At 32.6% G+C, this 21202-nt stretch overlaps 3 protein-coding genes across 4 annotated transcripts in view; all 3 read left to right on the top strand.

The window, feature by feature from the left end:
* Positions 1–2434, top strand: part of LOC116019950 (kinesin-like protein KIN-8B) — a 7680-nt gene extending 5246 nt beyond the window's left edge. For both annotated transcript variants that reach the window (XM_031260353.1, XM_031260354.1), the window contains 6 exons: positions 131–367; positions 490–594; positions 680–793; positions 1134–1450; positions 1557–1728; positions 1904–2434. In XM_031260353.1, coding sequence (XP_031116213.1) covers positions 131–367; positions 490–594; positions 680–793; positions 1134–1450; positions 1557–1728; positions 1904–1951 — 993 coding nt within the window. In that variant the 3' untranslated portion in view covers positions 1952–2434. The remainder of the gene's footprint in view (positions 1–130; positions 368–489; positions 595–679; positions 794–1133; positions 1451–1556; positions 1729–1903) is intronic.
* LOC116019951 (COMPASS-like H3K4 histone methylase component WDR5A) lies at positions 2411–6169 on the top strand. The gene is made up of 2 exons (XM_031260355.1): positions 2411–3197; positions 5512–6169. Exons 1-2 carry the CDS (start codon positions 2541–2543, stop codon positions 5797–5799), a joined length of 945 nt encoding a protein of 314 aa, XP_031116215.1. The 5' UTR covers positions 2411–2540; the 3' UTR covers positions 5800–6169.
* A 12506-nt stretch (positions 6170–18675) lies between these two features.
* Positions 18676–20991, top strand: LOC116019452 (transcription factor bHLH25-like). Its single transcript, XM_031259654.1, has 4 exons — positions 18676–18827; positions 19016–19531; positions 19626–19991; positions 20552–20991. The coding sequence occupies exons 1-4, from the start codon at positions 18792–18794 to the stop codon at positions 20645–20647; spliced, it is 1014 nt and encodes a 337-aa protein (XP_031115514.1). The 5' UTR covers positions 18676–18791; the 3' UTR covers positions 20648–20991.
* Positions 20992–21202: the final 211 nt, after the last annotated feature.

Genomic DNA, 21202 nt, shown 5'->3' with positions numbered 1-21202 from the left:
TATATATATATATATATATATATATATATATATATATATATATATATATATATATATATATATAGATATAGATATAGATATAGATATTGGTATAAAGTTTGTCTTTTAATCAGACATGGTTTCCTTGCAGAATGAGGTTAGCCAACTGAGAAAGGAGGTAGCTGACAAAGAATCCCAACTAAATGCCAAGCCTACTGAAAAAAATATGGATGATGAACTTTCTTGGTTGGACATGTTGAGCCATGAAACTAGTGAAAATGTTCATGATAGGATAAATTTGCAGAAGGCTTTGTTTGAGGTTGAAGAAATCAATATTCGTAACCGCACTGAACTTCAGCATCTTGATGATGCAATTGCTAGAGAACAGGTGTGCACTCTTTTCCTAAGATATGTGTTGCTGCTCTGCTTCTTAATTGCACCCTCTATTAGCTGGTGATGTATATACTTAAGAGTTAACATGAATATCACATTCTCTGTTTTCCCTCCCAGGCCATTGAAAGAGAGGGAGCAGTTGTGCTGGCTCTAAGAGCAAGGCGTCAGATCATTCTTGATAACATTCGTGACAATGATGAACTTGGTGTAAATTACCAGAAGGTGGAATCCCCTGCTAGTGTCCCTCACTTTTAAAAGTTTTGATCACTGTATTCTTTTGCCATGCATAAAATCCGACATAATGCAGGAAATTGAAGCAAATGAGAAGCACAGGTGTCAGGTACAAGCCATGATTGAGGAAGCCATAAACAACAATGGAAACAAAACGTACTTAAGAATTCTTAGCCAGTACAGATTCCTGGTAAATAACTACTATTCATATACCTTATAACTGTGATTAATAGATACTAAATGCAGTATGTTGGTCTTTATTTATTTATATTAATCCAATGTTTGGCACTGATATGCAAATTTGAATTATCCTTGCTGGCTGAAAAGTATAACTGTTACCTTCAGAGTTTCCTTATTGCAAATTCTTCACCTTTGTTGTTCCACTACCTCTTTTGGTTGTCATGTGGACATGTGCCCTTCAGTCTGGCTGTGGATGATAATTTGATAAACATGCAATGGTAACTTATGAGTTTTGCTGGGTTTAAAAAACCTTTCTTTCATCCTCACATTTATTCACCAAAATAATGTAGGGAATGGCTAATACTGAGCTTCAGTTTGAAATTGCAATGAGAGATGAAGTTATCTACAACTTAAGGGAAGCACAATCAAACCTATGGAATTTACTTCTGAGCTTTGGACTAAGCAAGAAGCAGATATTGGATCTTGCTGCTAAACAAGGAATACTTATTGAAGACTGGAGGATGACACCACAACTTAAGCTGTCAGAAAGTATACAATGTCCAAGTCTGGGTGGTCGAAAATATCCTCCTGCTTCTTCTCCATCAACTTCTCAACACTTCATTAAATCATCTTGCAGCTTTCCACTAAATCAATATTTTTATGCTAGGTAATTTAACTTGGAAAATTTTGAACTGCCCCCTATAGATTGTAGAGAAGAGCATAGCAGTTCATATTACTATTCTCATGACCAATCTCTATCAACTTTGTACTAGGCCTAATGGTTGTGAAAGCTGGAACAGTAGCAAGCCGAGTTCCCACTCTGGCACTCCTGATAAATATCTCCAAGATTTTGGTACTTCACATCTATCACCAAGAAGCCAATTTCATCCATGCAGTGAGAGTAATATGCCTTCGTCATTTTCTTCAACTCCCACGCAGCAGCAGGTATGTATGCAATTATTCACTCTGAAATTGACCTAGCAAAAGAAAGTTCCTGCAATTATGATCATATTCTTCTTTCAATATCGATTAAAACTCTTAGTTTTAGAAATTTGTCATCCTGTTCAAGTTCTGTTTCCTCACTAACCATAGTCCTCAATCTTATAAACAATATGCGCAGATGAGCAGCCCAAGGCAGCAGTTGAATCAAGTCTTCATGCTGGATTAAGTATCAACAATGATTTCTGTCATGGAGTGCTCATGGATTGCAGGGTTCGAGACTGTACCAGACTCATTTCCATCCATGTATTCCCAGACCCAACAGAACTGAACCTGCAAGATATCCCCAGGTTCCGTTTAGTGTCCATTGCCTTGATTCTCAGCCAGCAGAGTTCTGTATAGACACTTCTCCGGCAGTCCAAATTTGACGCCGTTTCAGAAGCTTCATAGTAATTAGTTGAGGTTGAATAGGTTCATTTGTTGATTGATCGTCAAAACAGTATATATATTTTTTGTTCGATCACTATATTAAATAGATTCTACCTACTTTTAAGTGAAAATTTGTAAATAACAGCACGTCAGCACACAAATTGTTATGCATAGTCTATTTTAAATGCAGAAAGACTTGCTTGTATATAGTAAGTAGTTCATAGGTGGTTTTAACTTGTAACATTTCTTTGAAATTGAAACATACCAGAAGTTTACGCAGTTAGATTATATGACTTGGTTTTTGTTTATTATACAAAATTCATATGTATAAAAAGATCCAAGCGGATTCCAATTTCCGAAGGTGCTAGTCTTTCATTGCCGCGATTGGGATGGCCACCTCAAAGACGGAATCAATGGAGGAGTCTTTCAAGCCCTACAAGCTCAAGAAAACCCTTGAAGGCCACAAATGCGCCATTTCTGCGGTTCAATTCTCCGACAATGGCCGCCTCCTTGGCACCTCCTCTGCGGACAAGACCGCCCGGGTTTGGTCCGTATCTGAAGGCGCTCTTCTCCACGAGTTCGAAGGGCATGAGCAGGGCCTCTCCGACCTCGCCTTCTCCTCCGACGCCAGGTATATCGCCACCGCCTCCGACGACAAAACCGCCCGCATATGGGACGTTGCTACTGGGTGCCTTGTCAAAATCCTCTCCGGCCACACCAACTACGTCTTCTGCCTCAACTACAACCATCAAGCCAACCTCCTTGTTTCGGGCTCCTTTGACGAGACGGTCAGAGTTTGGGATGTGAAGAGCGGGAAGTGCCTCAAGGTGTTGCCGGCGCACTCGGACCCCGTCACCGCCGTGCATTTCAGTCCGGACGGAAAATTGATCGCGTCGAGCAGCTATGATGGATTGTGTAGGGTTTGGGATGCTTCCACTGGGCATTGTATGAAAACCTTGATTGATGACGAAAATCCGCCTGTCAGCTTCGTCAAGTTCTCGCCAAATGGAAAGTTTCTTCTCGTTGGCACCTTGGATAATACATTGGTAAATTCCTTCTTCTTTTGCTTACTATACGGAGTATGCTTTAAAGATTGAGTTTTGGAACTAATGGAGGTTTTCATTTATCTCCATCACTAGCATTTTACTTGCTGCTTGTTGAAATTATTTAGTGTTAATGGATATTAAAATTTCAGTTTTCCTGGTAGACCTCTCTTATATGTGCTAGACTAGATGTATGAAGCATTCCTGAATTCAATTTTAGGTGTAGAAATGCTTAATCTGTTGATCAAAATGTTATGAAGAAACATAGCATAGCTTGAACCTCTAATTCAGTTCTGCCATTACATATGTGTGAAACTTCAATGCTTTCTTTGCCTTTCCAATAATACATTGGTAAGTTTCTTATTTTTTTCAGCATTCCAGATGTAAGATTGGATTTTGGACATTGAAAGAGCTTTCATTTGCCTTTGCCCTTTGGGAAGTGCGAAGTAGATCTAGTTGTTTGTCTGTCTTGTTGAAGTTAAGCATTAATGAATTTGAATGTGAACTTCTGGGTAGTGCTTTGGGAAAGCGCTTGTGCTTGTGGAGATTAAGGGTGAATTATAGACCTGTAGAGCTTTTGATACGTATGGTCCAATGAGAACATCAATCTGTTGGATGGCTATAGCAGTTTTTGAATGTCAATCCTTTAATAATTGGGCATTAATAACATTCTTGAACTTAATTTGGATAGGGGAAGAGTTTGTGTTTTTAGTCTAAATGATGTTGAGAACCATAGCAGTTTTTGAATGTCAATCCTTTTATACATTGGGCATTATAGCAGTTTTTGAATGTCAATCCTTTTATACATTGGGCATTAATAACATTCTTGAAATTAATTTGGTTTATACATTGGGCATTAATAACATTCTTGAAATTAATTTGGATAGGGGAAGAGTTTGTGTTTTTAGTCTAAATGATGTTGAGAACCATAGCAGTTTTTGAATGTCAATCCTTTTATACATTGGGCATTATAGCAGTTTTTGAATGTCAATCCTTTTATACATTGGGCATTAATAACATTCTTGAAATTAATTTGGTTTATACATTGGGCATTAATAACATTCTTGAAATTAATTTGGGTAGAGGAAGAGTTTGTGCTTTTAGTCAAAATGATGTTGAGAACCATAGCAAAGGATGAATGTCTATATATGTTCATCCATTTCAACATATTCATGAAACTTCAATGGTTTATCTTTGAGACTGCCTTCCCAATTCCTAATGTTAACAATGTAGATCAGACTATGCTCATTTGATTTTATGTTAGACTCTGTTGCAAAAATTGGCCTAGGTGGCCGCCTAGGCGCTAAGCACCCCTAGGCCGAGGGATTTTACCCTTAGATGAACATTAGTCGGCCTAGGCGCCCGAGTCGGCCAATTCGGCACCCAACTTGGCCAACTCAGCCGAGTTTTTTTTTTTTTTTTTTTTTTTTTTCAATTTTTTGGTCTGCTGTTTTTCTTATTATTATTTCTTGGCCGCCTAGGCGCTAGGCGTCCCCCGGGCGCCCAACTAGCGCCTAGCACCTTCTACAACATATTGATGTTAGATTGGATATCTTGCTTTAATGAATGCCAATCTGGTCAGCCATCAAATTAAATTAAATTCACTTATGAATAAAGTAGGTGCCTGGAGAAATAGCATTGACAAAGTGTTGGGCTACGAACATTCTTCAAGTAGGGTTAGAGTCATATGCGGGGGATCTTCTCTTGGGAAAAGGGTTTTATTGTTTCTTCATGTTCTTTGCCTGCCAGTTAAGAAAGCTTCAAATATGAGAAAGTTTGATGCATTTCTAAGGAACATTTGTTTGTCAAAAAATAATAATAATAATAATAACTTGTTTGGATAATACGCCACTCCAGATAAGGTGGAAGACATTCTCTTCTTTTTCTGTTTTTTTTTTTTTTCACTCTTCCCAGTCAATAGTAACTAATCCAACCCTTTTATTGGTTTGGCCATGGGTGCAATAAACTCCTACAGTGTCTTCTGCTCTTTTTTCACCATGGGGAAGTAAGAACTTTGTCAAATATGAATGCGGAGAGCCTTAAGAAAATACTGTAGTGATTCTTATAGAGACTTGGGTGATCATGAATCCTACCTGTCAAACTTTTGTCTCTTCATTGTTGGTTACAAGGATTTCTTTATGCTGAGTCAGTTGTATTACTTTTGTTCCCCTATATTTTATAATATAATTAACGCTTTATTTGTTTATTCTACTGCCAATCTGTTCCTAGAGATGAAATTTGTATCCCTCCAGTCGTGTTCTTTGCTAGTTGTGATGTTACAAGTAGTCTGAGTACGTGCTTCGCTTCTGTTTTGCAGCGTCTTTGGAACTCTTCAACTGGTGAAATCTTGAAAACATACCGCGGGCATGCCAACTCCAAGTACTGCATTTCTTCAACGTTTTCCATAACAAACGGGAAATATGTTGTCGGTGGCTCTGAAGATAACTGTATATATATGTGGGAGCTTCAATCCAGAAAAATAGTTCAGAAACTGGAAGGCCACTGTGATGCTGTTATATCAGTGGCATGCCACCCAACCCAGAACCTGATTGCTTCTGGCGCCCTCGGGAACGATAAGACGGTAAAAATCTGGACTCAGGAGTAGGACTAATTTGTTTACTTACTCCTATCTGGTGATGATGAGTTTCTGAGCTGAAATATTTGACTATGATGCAATCAATCTATAGAGAGATCGATGCCTTTGAATCTCTCTATAGATTGCATCATAGTCAAATTAAATATTTCAATCCTAAAAGATCATTTAATTTGTAGTTCCGGATTGTATAGTAGGTGGTAATTGGTAAGCTACATCAATTCAACTCTGACTATCGAAATACTCGGAATATGTTATTCTTCTTCCTGACAAGATATAATATTGAAGAAAACCTATCGGTTGAAAACCGGATCTAACAACCACTGCAGAATTGTGATTTCAATTTTAACGTTAATGGCGATTTCGAGTAATATTATAGGTATTTTATTTTATTTTTTACTATTTGTTGACTGTTACATGCATTTATTGATCTAGAATAAAAAAAAGTGAGTCATTATTATTATTATTATTATTATTATTATTATTATTATTATTATTATTTTCTTTTGATAAAATTAGAATATGGATGAGAATTTTATTTTAAAAGTACACTTATTATTTTTCTTGTAAGACGACATGGTAGGATGGGATCCTGCAGGGTGACAATTACGAAGCTCAAAATCTACTTTTTTTTGGAATAAGCTCAAAATCTACTTGAAAATAGTGTTTATGTATTAAGAAGTACAATATAGATTCCATTGTTTTAGCAAAACATTAATAATAATCAATGTTGTAGAAAGTGCTAGTCAGGCGTCCGCCTAGAGTGTTTAGGCACTGCACATGCGGTCGAGTAATCCAAGTATATCATTTTCACTTTTTTCACTCGGAGTTGGGAGTTAGACTATTATAATTTTTCACATTGGTCAATTGCATATGTTAGATGGTTAGTTGAGTACATGGCTGGAGGAATATAGATGAGGAACAGCTGAGCAAGAAAAAAATCACTCGGTCAAGTTGAGCGCTAACTTGATCAAGTTGCACACCAACTCAGCCAAGTTAGGTGCCCAACTCATCACCTAGGAGGCCTAGACGTCTAGTTAGTCGGCTTAGCAACTAAAAGTTGTCTAGGACTAAAATCGCCTTGGCCTAGGAGCGCCTAACGCCTAGTCGGGGTTTAGGCGGTCACCTAGGCCAATTTTTACAACACTGATGATAACGTTTCGTGATTGTAATTTAAAAGAAAAATGTTTTCACCAACTGTAATAATAGTTTACTTTATTTGAATTGTTTGTTCTATTATTATTATTATTATTATTAAAAAAGAAAATTTTCATTTTGATTGTGCTAAATATTTAATTTGAATAAAATAAAAGGACATTTAATTCAAGTTATATGTTTTGAAATCTCACATTACTCAAGAGAATTGTATATAATTTGGATAAGGATCTAGTTATTTGTGAAAAATTTATTATTTGTATTAATTAATACTGAGTCACTTTATTTTTCAATGGTCTAGGCCCATATAATTTGGATAATGATCTAGGCCCATGTACTATCATTGATTGTTCATCTAGCACCATGAACTAAAATATGGTCCATCTAGGTCATTATACTCCTAATTATTTTTCATCTAGCGTTTTTAGCCTATTTCTAACAAGTAACCCATCTAATTTGATGACATGGAAAAATAAAATTAGAAAAAATGATGACATGTTATTTATATGGATGTTTTGGATGATTTCTACCATATTTCATTAATAAAAAACAATAATTTCTTGCAATGAAATAGGGTATAAATCAAAATTGTTATATAAAGTTTTAACTACATGAGTGTATGTATAGCGGGGTATTCACTATCGTTCGGCAATGAGATTTCATGGAAATCGATATATAAAAATTAAATTATTTTTATAATAACTTAAGATATATTGTATTGGGTAAATTTTATTTTATTTTAAAAATAAATTAATATTTTTGGATTTTTGGATAATTGAATAACTTAAGATATTGTATTTTTGGATTATTTCTTGGAAAGAAATAGGGTAGAAATCAAAGTTGCTATATAAAGTTTCAACTACAGTGTACTGTGTATGTATAGCGGAGTGTACTGTATATGTATAGCGGAGTATTCAGTGTCGTTCGACAATGAGATTCCATGAAAATTGATATATAAAATTAAATTATTTTTTAAAAAATAATAAAATTTACCCAATATAATATCTTAAGTTATTATATTTAATTTTAATATATCGATTTTCATGGAATTTCATTGCTGAACAACTTTGAATATCCCACTATACTTACACAGTCATGCAGTACACTGTAATTAAAACATTATATAACAACTTTGATTTCTATCTTATTTCATTGCAAGAAATCATTTTCTTCATTAATGAAATAGGGTAAAATCATCCAAAACATTCATATAAATAACATGTCATCATTTTTTATTATTTTATTTTTCCATGTCAACAAATTAGATGGGTTACTTGTTAGAAATGGGCTAAAAATGCTAGATGAAAAATAATTAGGAGTATAATGACTTAGATGGACCATATTTTAGTTCATGATGCTGGATGAACAATCAGTGTTAGTACATGGATCTATTTGACCCTTTTGCTAACGTTATTTAAAAGACTTATTTTTCCTTTTATTTCACATTAAAGAAAACTCATTTATTCTTTTCATACGAGGTACAAAATATAGTGTGTAACATATGGGTGGACTCCAATACTCAATTAATAAATAGTTTGTCTAAATAACAATTTTTTTTTTTTTTTGTAGTCCACAACTTGGCCTTGGTCGATGAAAAAATTGTACGGTAAATACTTGGAATATAGTTCAAACTTCAATTACATGAGTTGGCGACTTAAACATACAATATTATTGTATCATTGAAGATAATGAGAGGTGTATTTATGGCCATTTAAATTTATGATTTTTTAATGGTGGGATAATGGACCATGATCATTAATTGTAGGTCAATGACCTTTTTTGGAATATTGTGGACATCTATGCCTTTATTTGTATTGGGATACAATTCAACTAGTTAGCTAGCACAATATCACTTTATAAGTTTGATTTGCTAGCAATTGTAAGGTGGAGAGTTCAAATCTTATCAAAGACAAAAATAAAATGTATCGATTTAATTTTGTTGTAGCACTAATGTACAAGCATTAGAGGGGTTTGTAGAATAGTTGATACAAATCCCACAATTTACCTCTTTCACCAATCTTTAAGGTATGAGCGATGACGAAGTTTAAACTTAGCTTATCTATGCCCTCATTCGATTTATAATTGCTAGTTATAATTGTTCATCCATAGATGATTTGATGATAATAAATTTTCCAACGGGCCAACTTTAATTGAGTTAATGTTGTTGTGAGATTTGTCCTTTCTTTTGGGTTATTGTTGTCTTTGGACTTATTAAGTCTATTAGATCGTTAGACCTAAACTATATATATGCGTTGCATTAGGTGTAGAAAAGTGTATACCACGTAAAATTAAAAAGTGCATCGTATGTATGATATATAAAGGTAGACTCAAGTTAATAAAAGTGTGACCACTCAAAACTACAAAGTACACACGTTCTTCTATTACACTTTTAACAATTCATAAGTTGTACACATAGTCACATACATACATTTTTGAGTGAATGTTATAAATCATCGAATACACATAGTAGTTTTGTGTAGTGACGTTTGCACATTAGTACACCTTTGTATTTGATCTCATATATATATATATATTCTTACTTAAATTTCACATGCTATTTAACGTTAGAATGTTCATTTAATAATAATAATAATAATTTATTTTGTCTCTATATCCCCATTGGCCATTCCTCATAATGTTCATTTGCCCCCACCCACCGGCCTCCCTTTCTTCTCCTCTTCAGTCTTATCCAACGTGTGTAATTTGTTACATCAATGCGGGGTACATATATGTAATAATTAATTTAATTAATATATCCTTCGTACGTACCTACCTTTTATATTTAAAAATTTTAAAATTTGTTTAAAATGTTAGATCTGATGACACTCAATGCTAGAACGTGGTGTAATCTTTATACACAATCAATTATGTTAATTAAATTATAATAATAAAATAATTGGCAAAGAAGCTTTTAGTACAGTGTGGTCACATGTGCGAGATTACCGTATCTTAGCCAAATCAGAGTTGCACATGTCATATTGCACTATTAATCTCGAAATTTACATTCATTTCATCCACTATACAATGCTACAACTCTACAAGTACCTAGTAATTAATTTTTTTATCCCAATAGAGTAGCTCAAGTAGCAAACGCATTTTCTTTGTGGGGAAAAATTTTGAGAGAATTTGGATTCGATTTCACAAGTGACGATTCTCCTTGGGCCAGTTCCTGTGCTCCCGGAACGAATGCGAGTGGACCAGTTAAACAGACGGAGAAAGACCCGGTGAATTTACATAAAAATAAGTAATTACTTTTCTTATAAGCATATTTTTGGATCTCGTCAAATTATATCTTAGATCTAATAGATTAGTCATCAGAAATAAATCGAACCTCATATTGTAAATTTTTATGCACAATAAGTCCAACTCAATCATAGGCTCAAAATGTCTTTGATTAATGTAATATGATTATCTTCGTCCTCTTTGATTTTTTAATGCTCTCTTTGCCGCATTTTACATGTTTAATCTATTATTCATTGGTCAAAAAACTATTATTTTATTTATTTATTTTCTTTTAATGTTTTCAAATGATTTTTAAATTTATTTATTTATTCAATATTATTTTTAATATAATTTCTAAATATATAAATATTATATGCTAAAATTAGATTAAATATTACTCCGTACAAAATATTAAATTATAAATAATTTTTAGCCTAACATCGTTAACTGAACTGTATTTGAAACGTAAAAAGGGACAAAATACACAAAATGAGTGTTCGCTTTCAATATTCTAAATTTATCCCATTACAATTAATAGTCTTCCTTATCTCCCTATACTTATATTTGAGAGTTGTCATTTGGCATTAATTAAAAAGTGACACCATTTACCAATGCAACTGCACTAGCTATCCACAAAGATCCTATGATTGCGTGGAAAACCTATCAAATTACGAAGGAATCAAGAACAAGAAAGCTTCTACTCTATTACATTATAATATTTATAAAAGATCATAAAAGTATTATCACGCTACAAGCTACTTAGCCACAATTTGTATTTATTTAAAACATTGCTTATCTTTAAAAAAATTACAAAATTGCCATTATTTTGACTTTTGACCACTCCATTGTTTTGAAGATATTTTCTCCATTTTTTACTTCTTTATTTCTTAACCCAATTGAATAATCAAAATATCTTCAACTTTTTAAAATAACCTATCAATTTCATAAAAATTCACTAACAATTGATGAGTTCAGTTCCACTACTAAAATAATACAGATTGGATTAGTTTCTTTGAATTTCCTATTTTAATTACTAAATACTTAATAATTTTTTTAAAAAAAAAAACTGTTGTTAACCCACGACATATAATGTCCCACATGCAATCCTTTAATTGGTTATTTATGTATTTATTTTTGTGTGGTAGTGAATATCCAACTCCTAATTAGTTTAATTGTTAATAAATTTTTAATGCTCAAATTTAACTTTTTAAAAGATAATCTTATATCGTATTCCGATAACCAATCACACCCTGAATGATATTATGGGTTTGAATTTTACTAAGAATAATCTTGCTGCGATTTGTATGTTAGCCTTTATTTTAAGATTATTAGTTTTTAGGAATATAACAGTATAATTATAATACGAAAGCGAATAACTGATAGAAAAATAACAAGATATGATAAATGACAGAAGAATTAGGAATATAGAAATATATAGTATCTCTCAAAGTATATAGACACACACGTGAGAATTGAAGAAAACAAAAAGAAAAGGATGAATTAATTGATGAAATTAAACAAATTATGCATGCCTATTTATACATTTGACAGAGGAGAACTTTAATTTGTTGTAGTTGCAAATGGTAAATGCAGTAGAAATTAAAGCATACATGTGCTAAAATGAGAATGATAAGCAGCAATTTTTGACTCTCATCATCTCATGCTATGTGGACTATTTTTAATGATTGACAACGATCTTGTTTATTTATTTATTTATTTTTTTTATTATTATTTTATATGTAGACTATTATTACTGATTAATTTCTTCTTGTTCTTTATTACGGAGTATTAATGATTTCTTTGTAGTTGGTAGAGATGTCAAATCCACATAGACTTTGTATACATTTTCGCAAGTCTTTTCTTTTAGTATGACTAAAAAATATTAAACACTGCCAAAGAGCTTGTAGTCTAGTGACACTCCGTTGTGCCCTCACATGAGGGGGGAGGGGGGAGTAATATTAACAACTATAAACACAACAAAAATCATTAATGGGGTTGTTCTAAGGTTATCCTACCCAACTACCATAATTAAAGCGGTGCGATCTAACGTCGTGATATTGACAACTATAAACACATGTTCTAAGGTTATCCCAGTCCAACTATCATAATTAAAGTGGTGCGAGTGCTGAATTGAAACATGGACACCCATATTTTAGCAACATTTAATTAGATAAAGACCATACGTCGTCTGTATAATCATCTAAGCAATAATTCATGCATGTTGTCGCGTGTATTAATATTATGACATGATATTTTAATGATTAATATAAACACATGTCTATCTTCAATTTCTTGTACACATGCATTTACTCAACCTAACATTATTGCGTGTCAAATTCATTCCGGCAAGACATGCATTTTTTTATGGTAAACTATTGTGCAAGGCATATCAGTACAGTGTTGTTAATTGGAACAACACTGAATGGTACGATGAATCTCTTTTTGTTTGATGTCTTGAGTGAACTAATTAACTGATGCATAGAGTTATAATGTAGTGGATGCACTACTTTGGGTATTTTAGTTATAGGGAAAAGAAAAAGAATTTTCTTATACATAGAGTTAAATTTTGGTTATAATTAAAGAACATTAGGGAGTTTAATAGAGTAATAGAGTAAAAAAAAAAAAAAAAGTATCGTTTTTGGACCCAGGTCCACCTTGCAAGGTGGACCTGGATCCACGGCATAACTACTGAAATTGCCCCCTCACGGCCTCACCCCATTGATTGTACCATCCTAACATAAATACTCATCAATTACCATAAGAAGACTATTACACTAAATACTCTTCCACACTATTAAAGTCCATAACTGAATACAATAAATAGAGAGTAAAAGGACATCTACATCTTCGTCAACATCCAAAAAAATTCCATAAAACGTTCTAAACCTAAGAGCTCTCTACAAATGTGTATGGACCAAAATTCTTTGAAATATAATGAATTTTAAACTTTGCACCATCGAAAACAATATATTTGTTATGTATTTATTTTCCTGCCGTTTATTTATTTATTTATACTATTATACATTTTTCTAATTTTCTAATTAATTATGAAAAAAATGGTGGAAGGGATAAGACGTTAACGATAAACGGTGGTCCTCCTACATTGGAAAACTAATAGATCAGAGTGGCAGTAACATCAGCCTATACCTATTCGATCGATCAGTATTATTTACGAGTAGAATACTGAAGCTGAGCTGTATTGCATATTTGCATAATTGCATTATTTATTAATACCCCACCATTTTTTATTAATTTTATTTTTCATATTCCCTATCATCAGCTCCACAAATATATCGCCACCATCCTGGAGTTTACCTAATCACATTTCTTGTTTTGCTCCAACAACAACAACAACAACAACAATAATAATAATAATAATAATAATAGGCCACAAAAATATAGTTAAATAGATAAAACACGATTCTCGTATTAGAAAATCACATATTCTTGGTTAGGTTGTCTCTCAAGATTCTTTTTAGTATGTATGATTTTTTTTTTTTTTTTTGTGTGGTTTGATGTACTATTTTGATTAAAAGAAATGGATGAACTATTTTGTAACCAGTTAGTCTCTAACTGCATGAAATATAACTATTTTAAACAAAAATATAATACTTTTATATAGATCTATAGAAAACTATTACAAAATATATTTTTAGTAAAGCATATTATATTATATATGTTTCACATCAAATGGTTTCATACACGTTTTCTTATTTTATAAACAGATAGTGTCATGGAGATAAGAGGAATTGCAAGTTGGTAGTTTCATATATCGAAACATTTATTATTATTATTATTATTATTATTATATTATTATTATTATTATATTATTATTATTAATAATGTACAAACAAACATGTGTGAGGATTCTTTCATTTTAAGAGATGCGTGCTCTGATCTTGGGGTAATCATGGACCAATTCCAAGGTACCTCAAATGTATCTTATTGTATGTTATATAATGGTACTATATATTATTAAAATGCTGGCATGCCATTATTCGATTTATCTTATCATTTTTGTTACTGTCCCTTTTGTTTGCATTATTATTATTATTATTATTATTATTATTCATGTGAATGTGAATACAGGAAGAGGACTTCAATTATTTAATCTATTATTGTTATTGTTGGTTTTACAATTTTTGAACGGTCATTGATTGGCTAGCACTATCAATCAAAATAATAAGTACTGAAAAATTAAAATTAAACGTGAGGATAATGACATAACATTCTTATTGTCTTTGAACTCACAAAAACTCAAAATCCTTTTTTCCCTTTTTCTAAGGCATTTATACAAGAGGCCTCAGTCAAGATAAAAAAGAAATCTTCCTATTAAATGTCACAAATCTCTGGTCAATCAAATAGTTGATTGGACGCAAACAATTAAAAGGAAAGTACTTCACTATGGAAAAAAAAAAAAACTCAATAAATCCCTACCATTAGTGTCCCCTAATTAGCCCAATTGCTTCCCTTAACGGAGAGAGTTTGGTTGGAGGAAAGGAATTATGTGAGAAAAGAATTACAATTCCATAAGAAAACAATAATGTCGGAATAAAGTGAGAGTTTAAATTCCAGTGTTTGGTTTTCAGAAATAAAATTACTAGGAACTTTAATTCCAATGTTTCGTATACATGAGAATTGAGAGGGAATAAGCAGTATAAAGTCCAAAATGCTCATTGTTACATTGTTGTTGTTGTTGTTATTATTATTATTATTATTATTATTATTGTTGTTGTTGTTGTTGTTGTTGTTGTTGTTGTTGTTATTTGTAATTGACAAATTAATTCACAAATTGTTAGAGTTGTTACATATAAAGAATGCAAATTTCGAATAGTTGTTGCATATAAAGATTTAAATGAACATACACAAAGGGAAGTCAAAGAACAATACACGCTATAATTTAGAAGGGAATGTGAGATATCAATTTTAGGTTAAAAATGGAGGGTAATTTTGTCTCAAGACTATCTTTTTTTCTTCCTAAAATTCATGGAATTAAAATCCTAGGGGGGGCCATGGGATTCTAATTCCATGAAAATGAGAGAATTGAAACTCCGTGGAATTGTAACTCCCTCCAACCAAACGAAGGAATTTAGTTGCATTCAGAATTACGTGAAAATTAAGTGGGAATGGAATTGTAATTCTCTCCAACCAAACACCCTGTAAATGCACACTGGAGCCTCATTGGAGAGCCTACTTCATTACCTTGCCCGATGCCAAGCACTCTATTTAAAGCTAGTTGACCGATTACCTGAGTCCTAGTACCTTATCAATAAGTAGTTATAGATTATGTTTAGCAAAACTAGCTGAAAATGTAGCTAAAAGCTAAAAAGCTATAAGTTAGAATCTGAAATCTGATGAGCTATTAAGCTAACTGTTATGCTTACAAGTGTTTGGTGAAATTATCTTTTTGATAAGCTGATAAATGTAAAAAGACTACAAAGAACATCTCTATAAAATTTAAATGGTTTTAAATTCAAATAGGTTTGTTTACATATTAAAATATAAAATAATGAAACCAATATATTTTAATAAAATATAAAGTAAGAACATATATTTGAAAATATATAAAGTAAAACAAAATGTTTATAGTTCATAAAATTAGTTCATACAAAAATTAATGTTCAAACACACAAATGTCAAATTGAAATTACAACCAAACGTATTGAAGAGGAAATGCCAAAAGGGTTTTAATTGGTAGGGGTAAAAGGTGTCATTTATTTATAATGATAAGGATAGAGATAGAAAAAAAAAATTAAGAAGTTACTAGATTATTTTTGAAACGCTACCTAAAGGCTTTGTTTGACAAAGCTTATAACTTATTTTAAGCTACTAATAAGCTAAGCTATAAGTTATAAGTTTCTAAATAAGCTCCGCAAAATAAAGTGATAATCAAGATAAGGTTTGATGAATATGGTTTTTTTTTTTTTATTACTCCGTATTTATTATTTTTAAATTTAAACTGCGTATGGACCACTTGGAGCTTACTAGCTTAGCTTCAAGTCTTTATACTATATATTATAGTTATATATTTATTCCACTAAGTTAAAACGGAATCTAAAGGAATATCTAACATAGAGGTGCAGACTGATTGCAAAGAGATGGAAAAGGCTCTCAATGATACCAATGAGAGCAATCATCAGCTAGGAGCCCTGAAGGTTCGTTGCAGAGAGTTAATTCGCAGAAGTGGGTGCACGGCGGTTGTACATGTCTTCCATGAGCAAAACTTTGTTGCTGATTTTTTGGCTTTGATTGCTGCTAATAGGAGGGAGCCTTGTATTATTTTTGTTTCCCCACCCCCTGGCTGTGATAATCTTGTGTGTAATGATCAAATGGGAGTCGTGAGTGAACGTCTCATGCTAGAGACAGAGTAGGCTGTTTGTTTCTTATCCCTCAGCCTAGGGTTTCCCCCTCCAATCTGTAATTTCCAAAAAAAAATAAAAAAAAATTCTAAGTATATAAAATTTGATTTTTTTTTCTGTTTTAATGCCACATTTAGTGAAGTGTTTCGTCGAAATAATTTTAAATCATAATGTTTGGTTGTTGTGATTCACGAGGTATGAAGGGTTACAGTTTTTTATGAAGGATAAATTTTGTCCTATGTTATTATTGTTATATTGACAAAGACTAATAATTGCATTTGTTTGTATTTAGATTTACCACTTAAAACAGTTAGCCAAAATTTCATTTGTTTATGATACCGATCAATACTGGTATGTGCCTCTTGCATCTAATACAATTAAAATAAATAAAAAAGACTTTAAATTTGTACTGAGTTATCTTCACATACGCGATATAACTTTGAAATTTTCTTCGAAATTTTCTTTTTTTTTAACTTATATATAATGTAAAAGACACTATATTGATTAGCACCACAAACTCTACTTCTTCACGCCCCGCCCTCATTGCATTCACACACATATGTGTATGTTTTGTTTTTTTTTTTTGAATACTACTAACTCTATTAGAATGCGGTATCTGTTCATAATTACTTTCTCAACCTAAGAGTCAATTTTGACTCCTCGAACCCACCACATCCCTTATAAAGGGAAGAGTTTGATGCCACTGAACTACAAGGTCCTTGGCACATATGTGTATGTATGTATGTATATAAAGGTAAAGCCGTAAAGGAAAAAATTAAAAAAGATATACGGCATGAAATTGAATATAAATTCATAAATAATGTTACTTTAATTCACTAGATATGGACGTGCCTAACTTCAATTCAATAATCCAAATGATAAGGTTTATCCTTGTTTTGTGCGATATGATTTGTAATAGAAAGGAAGAAGATGTCACGTGTGGATTGGATGTAAACAATATTTTGGATGAAAAAAAAAAGATTAATGAAATGAGATTAAAAAATAGTAATATATAGAAATTGTAATAATTATATCATTTTTTTTTTGAAAATAATAATTATATCATCTAATTTAGTTACTATCTAAGAATGCTTATTGCTTAGTATGAAGTAATGCATATATTATACTAAAATTGCTTAATATTTAATAGCATTAATAATTTTTAATAACATAACATAATTATAATATTTTAAATCTTTAGTCCGTGCATCGCACGAGTAACATACTAGTTATACTAAAATTGCTAGTAGTTTTATGGTTTATGGTTTGATGAAACCACTCACATTACATTGAACATATACTAATAAAGTATATAAAATGTATTAAACAGATATAATTGAGATATTTTAAATGATACGTTGATATATATTTTTAAATTTTTTAAATACATAAAGTATATAAATTCATTACTATAGATACATAAATTATTATTATTGGTATCGTGTTCATGTATATAAAATTTTATTTTTGTTTACTTGGATCCACCAATTCACCATACAACTTGATTCACGATATAATTTATCTTGAAAAGAACTCAACCACCCACATCCTCCACTCATCATGTTAAAAGGCATACTTTCTTGTTGGCATAGACAACTCAGTTGGTCACAGGTGGTCATAGGAATGAAGTTCGAGAAAAAAGACCATGGATCGAGTTGAATTGCCATGATTTACATTCTCGCAGATGTTCTATTGGGTTGAGAATCCTTTTTGAAAGAAAAAGTCATACTTTCTTCCCAAAAAAGTCATACTTGTTTCAAATAGATATCATATGTTAAACGTTTTCTACCTTAAATAATTGAATCCTCGTGCATCAAATGTGAACAACATCCTTAGCTAGTAAATTCAGCCTAGATGAGTTAGGTCCAATGTATGTGTGAAATTAAGATTAGGAAACGTGGGAAATAAAATTAAGTTGTTATTCTCAAGTACGTGTCAATATATGCCAATTTTTAATGCTATGTTTAATTATTGTGTGCCCATTCCTCCAAATGCCTCCAAAACAATATAATAAAAATCTCGAGAACAAAATTATATTTTTTACCACGTCACATTAATCATTAATCATACAACACACTTCACACTCTCTTCTCCTCTTATATATACTGTATCACTGCCTGTCTTTAATTTGCTACAATTGCTCATATCCTGAGAGGCCATCATAAATATTGCTCTTATATTTTACTACACAGTTATTTTATTTTTTACCTTCTTGGCAAGGGTATTATATTGCAGAAATTTGGAAAAGAAAATATAATTTCAAAGGGTATGGATGTTTCACCAACCTCTTGCTTCTCCGAGAAGGTAAATTAGTTTAGAAATTGGTAGGGTTTCATTAAATGCCAAATCTGTTATAAACTGTCTTTTCACTGAAAATGATTAATATCTACACTAGCTATAATTATAACAGGAGGAATGAGGAATTTTTATTTTTCATACAGTAAAAAGAATAAATACAGTGAATAATGTTAACGGTTGGATTTGACATACAGGATTTTGACGATCTATTTTTCAACGGTGAGAATGAGATTATGAACACCATTGAGGAGTTAGCGGCGGCACTCGGGGAAGATTTGCCGAACGCGTCGTCAACGTCGTTGGAAAGCGTTGACTCGGCGTTGACCGGCAAGCGCAGCCCGAGCCCGAGCCCGGGCCCGAATGTTGTTGAAACTCAGGAAAGGGTTCCGAAGCAGCGGAAGCTTCATCACGGCGTCCATGGAAAGCCCGACCCGACGGCGGATCCCAGCCCGTCTTCGTCTACCCCGTTCATCCTCTCCTTCGGTTACCCCAATAACGGCTTTCCGCAAAAAGGGGAAGAAGAAATCATATTAGAAACCTTAAACCCTGAAATCTCGGTAACCGTCGACAACAGAAAGAAGATCAACGGCGGCCGTGCCTCGAAGCTGCCGTCGAACACCTACGATCACATCATGGCGGAGAGAAAGCGCCGGCAGCTTCTCAGCCAACAATTCCAAGACCTCTCCACCATCGTCCCCGGCCTCAAAAAGGTAAAAATCTAACAAACATTATATATTCTAACAAATCAAAATTTCCTAAATCCTAAAACTCTTAATCTAGAACTAACGAACGATTCAATTTCAGATGGATAAAACCTCGGTGCTGGGGGATACGATAAAATACTTGAGAAATCTACAGGACCGAGTTAAGAATCTAGAGGAGCAAGCCAGCAAACAGACAATAAACTCGAACGTATACGTTCGGAGATCGCAGATGTTAATCGAGGACGAAGGATCCTCGTACGAAGACAGCGGCTCCGGCGAGCAATCGCTGCCGGAGATCGAAACCCGAGTGAGCGACAAACACATTCTTTTGCGGATTTACTGCGAGAAACACAGAGGTGTTCTCTCCAACATTTTCACTGAGGTTGATAAGTTTAACCTTAGTGTAACTAACACCAGCGTTTCACATTTTGGGAACCTGGCACTCGACATCACCATTATTGCCGAGGTACGACTTTCTTCAATTTAATTCTTTTTCTTGCACACTTGATTAATTATAAAATTTAAACTTAACGTGTAGTAATGATGATGCAGATTAAATAGTACGTTTTTCAATAATATTAATTATTAATTTATAGAAAATATTATTAGACTCTATTACAATGCAGTATCTGTTCATAACTACTTTTTCAAAGTATTAAAGTACAAGAGTCAATATTGACTCCACTGAGGTTCGAACCCACCACCTCCCGTATAAAGGGAAGAGTTTGATGCCACTGGACCACAAGGTCCTTGGCCAATATACATATTATTTCAAAATTTAATGTACAACATAATTAAAAATAAATAAATAAATCAGAACTCAATCAAACTCACATTTAAATACTTTCAATTTAAGTCCAGTCTAATTCAATTTCAGAACACTGGAACTCAACCACATTTGATTTTTGATTGTTTGAGTTAAGTGGAGTTTCAAATTTTAATTATTTGATCATGATAATATATTAGAGTATTGTTGAAACTGATAACATTCCTAATTAATTTTTTTCTTTTATTTGGGATTATTAGATGGAAAAGGAGAAGGATTTCTCAGTAAAAGATCTGGTGAAAGGAATACGTACAAGTCTGCAACATGCAACACGGGCATCTAAGAAGTCAAAATAATCTACGGAATATAATTACACATACTTTCATTTTTTTTACTTCATGGTGATGAAAGACTGTTATGAATTTTACAAGCCATAAAGTATATGAAAATTTGAAAAAACAACATTTCAAGAAGTCGTAATCACTGAATTATTTGATTGTAGACTTATATTAGATTAATTAGATGAGATGTCCTAATCATGCTTAAATTGTGGAAATTATGGCTGCGTTATATTGTACCACTTGTAGTCATGCCATGGCCCATGGCCCATGGCCCATGGCCCATTTCTGTAACATCTATTCATCATTGTTCAGCTAACCCCAAATTATAATGTATAAATTAATTAATTTTGCTCACAAAATCATTACTATTATTATTATTATTTTAAATACCTGCTCCTAGGCTATTTTGTCCTTTTTGGTCTTCAATACCTTGAACTTAGAAGACACAGCTAACTCCATATAGGAGTATAGCATCATATTCAGATTAATCTCCGTTCACACTAGACCTGCTCAATCAAACGACAAAATAGTCATATTGATTTTTTTTTTAAATATGAAATGGAGTTTAAA

This window comes from Ipomoea triloba, chromosome 5 (genome assembly GCF_003576645.1).
Source record: "Ipomoea triloba cultivar NCNSP0323 chromosome 5, ASM357664v1".
Classification (NCBI taxonomy): domain Eukaryota; kingdom Viridiplantae; phylum Streptophyta; class Magnoliopsida; order Solanales; family Convolvulaceae; genus Ipomoea; species Ipomoea triloba.
Note: the sequence above shows the minus strand (reverse complement) of the source record. Positions and strands in the feature narration are given on the sequence as shown.

What these genes read in the sequence shown, in the direction of transcription:
- LOC116019951 (XM_031260355.1), top strand. Translation starts at nt 2,541, where the DNA reads ATGGCCACCTCAAAGACGGAATCAATGGAGGAGTCTTTCAAGCCCTAC. An exon ending in GCACCTTGGATAATACATTG is followed by an intron (nt 3,198 to 5,511) that starts GTAAATTCCTTC and finishes TCTGTTTTGCAG; the next exon opens with CGTCTTTGGAACTCTTCAAC.
- LOC116019452 (XM_031259654.1), top strand. Translation starts at nt 18,792, where the DNA reads ATGGATGTTTCACCAACCTCTTGCTTCTCCGAGAAG. An exon ending in TCGTCCCCGGCCTCAAAAAG is followed by an intron (nt 19,532 to 19,625) that starts GTAAAAATCTAA and finishes ATTCAATTTCAG; the next exon opens with ATGGATAAAACCTCGGTGCT. An exon ending in ACATCACCATTATTGCCGAG is followed by an intron (nt 19,992 to 20,551) that starts GTACGACTTTCT and finishes TGGGATTATTAG; the next exon opens with ATGGAAAAGGAGAAGGATTT.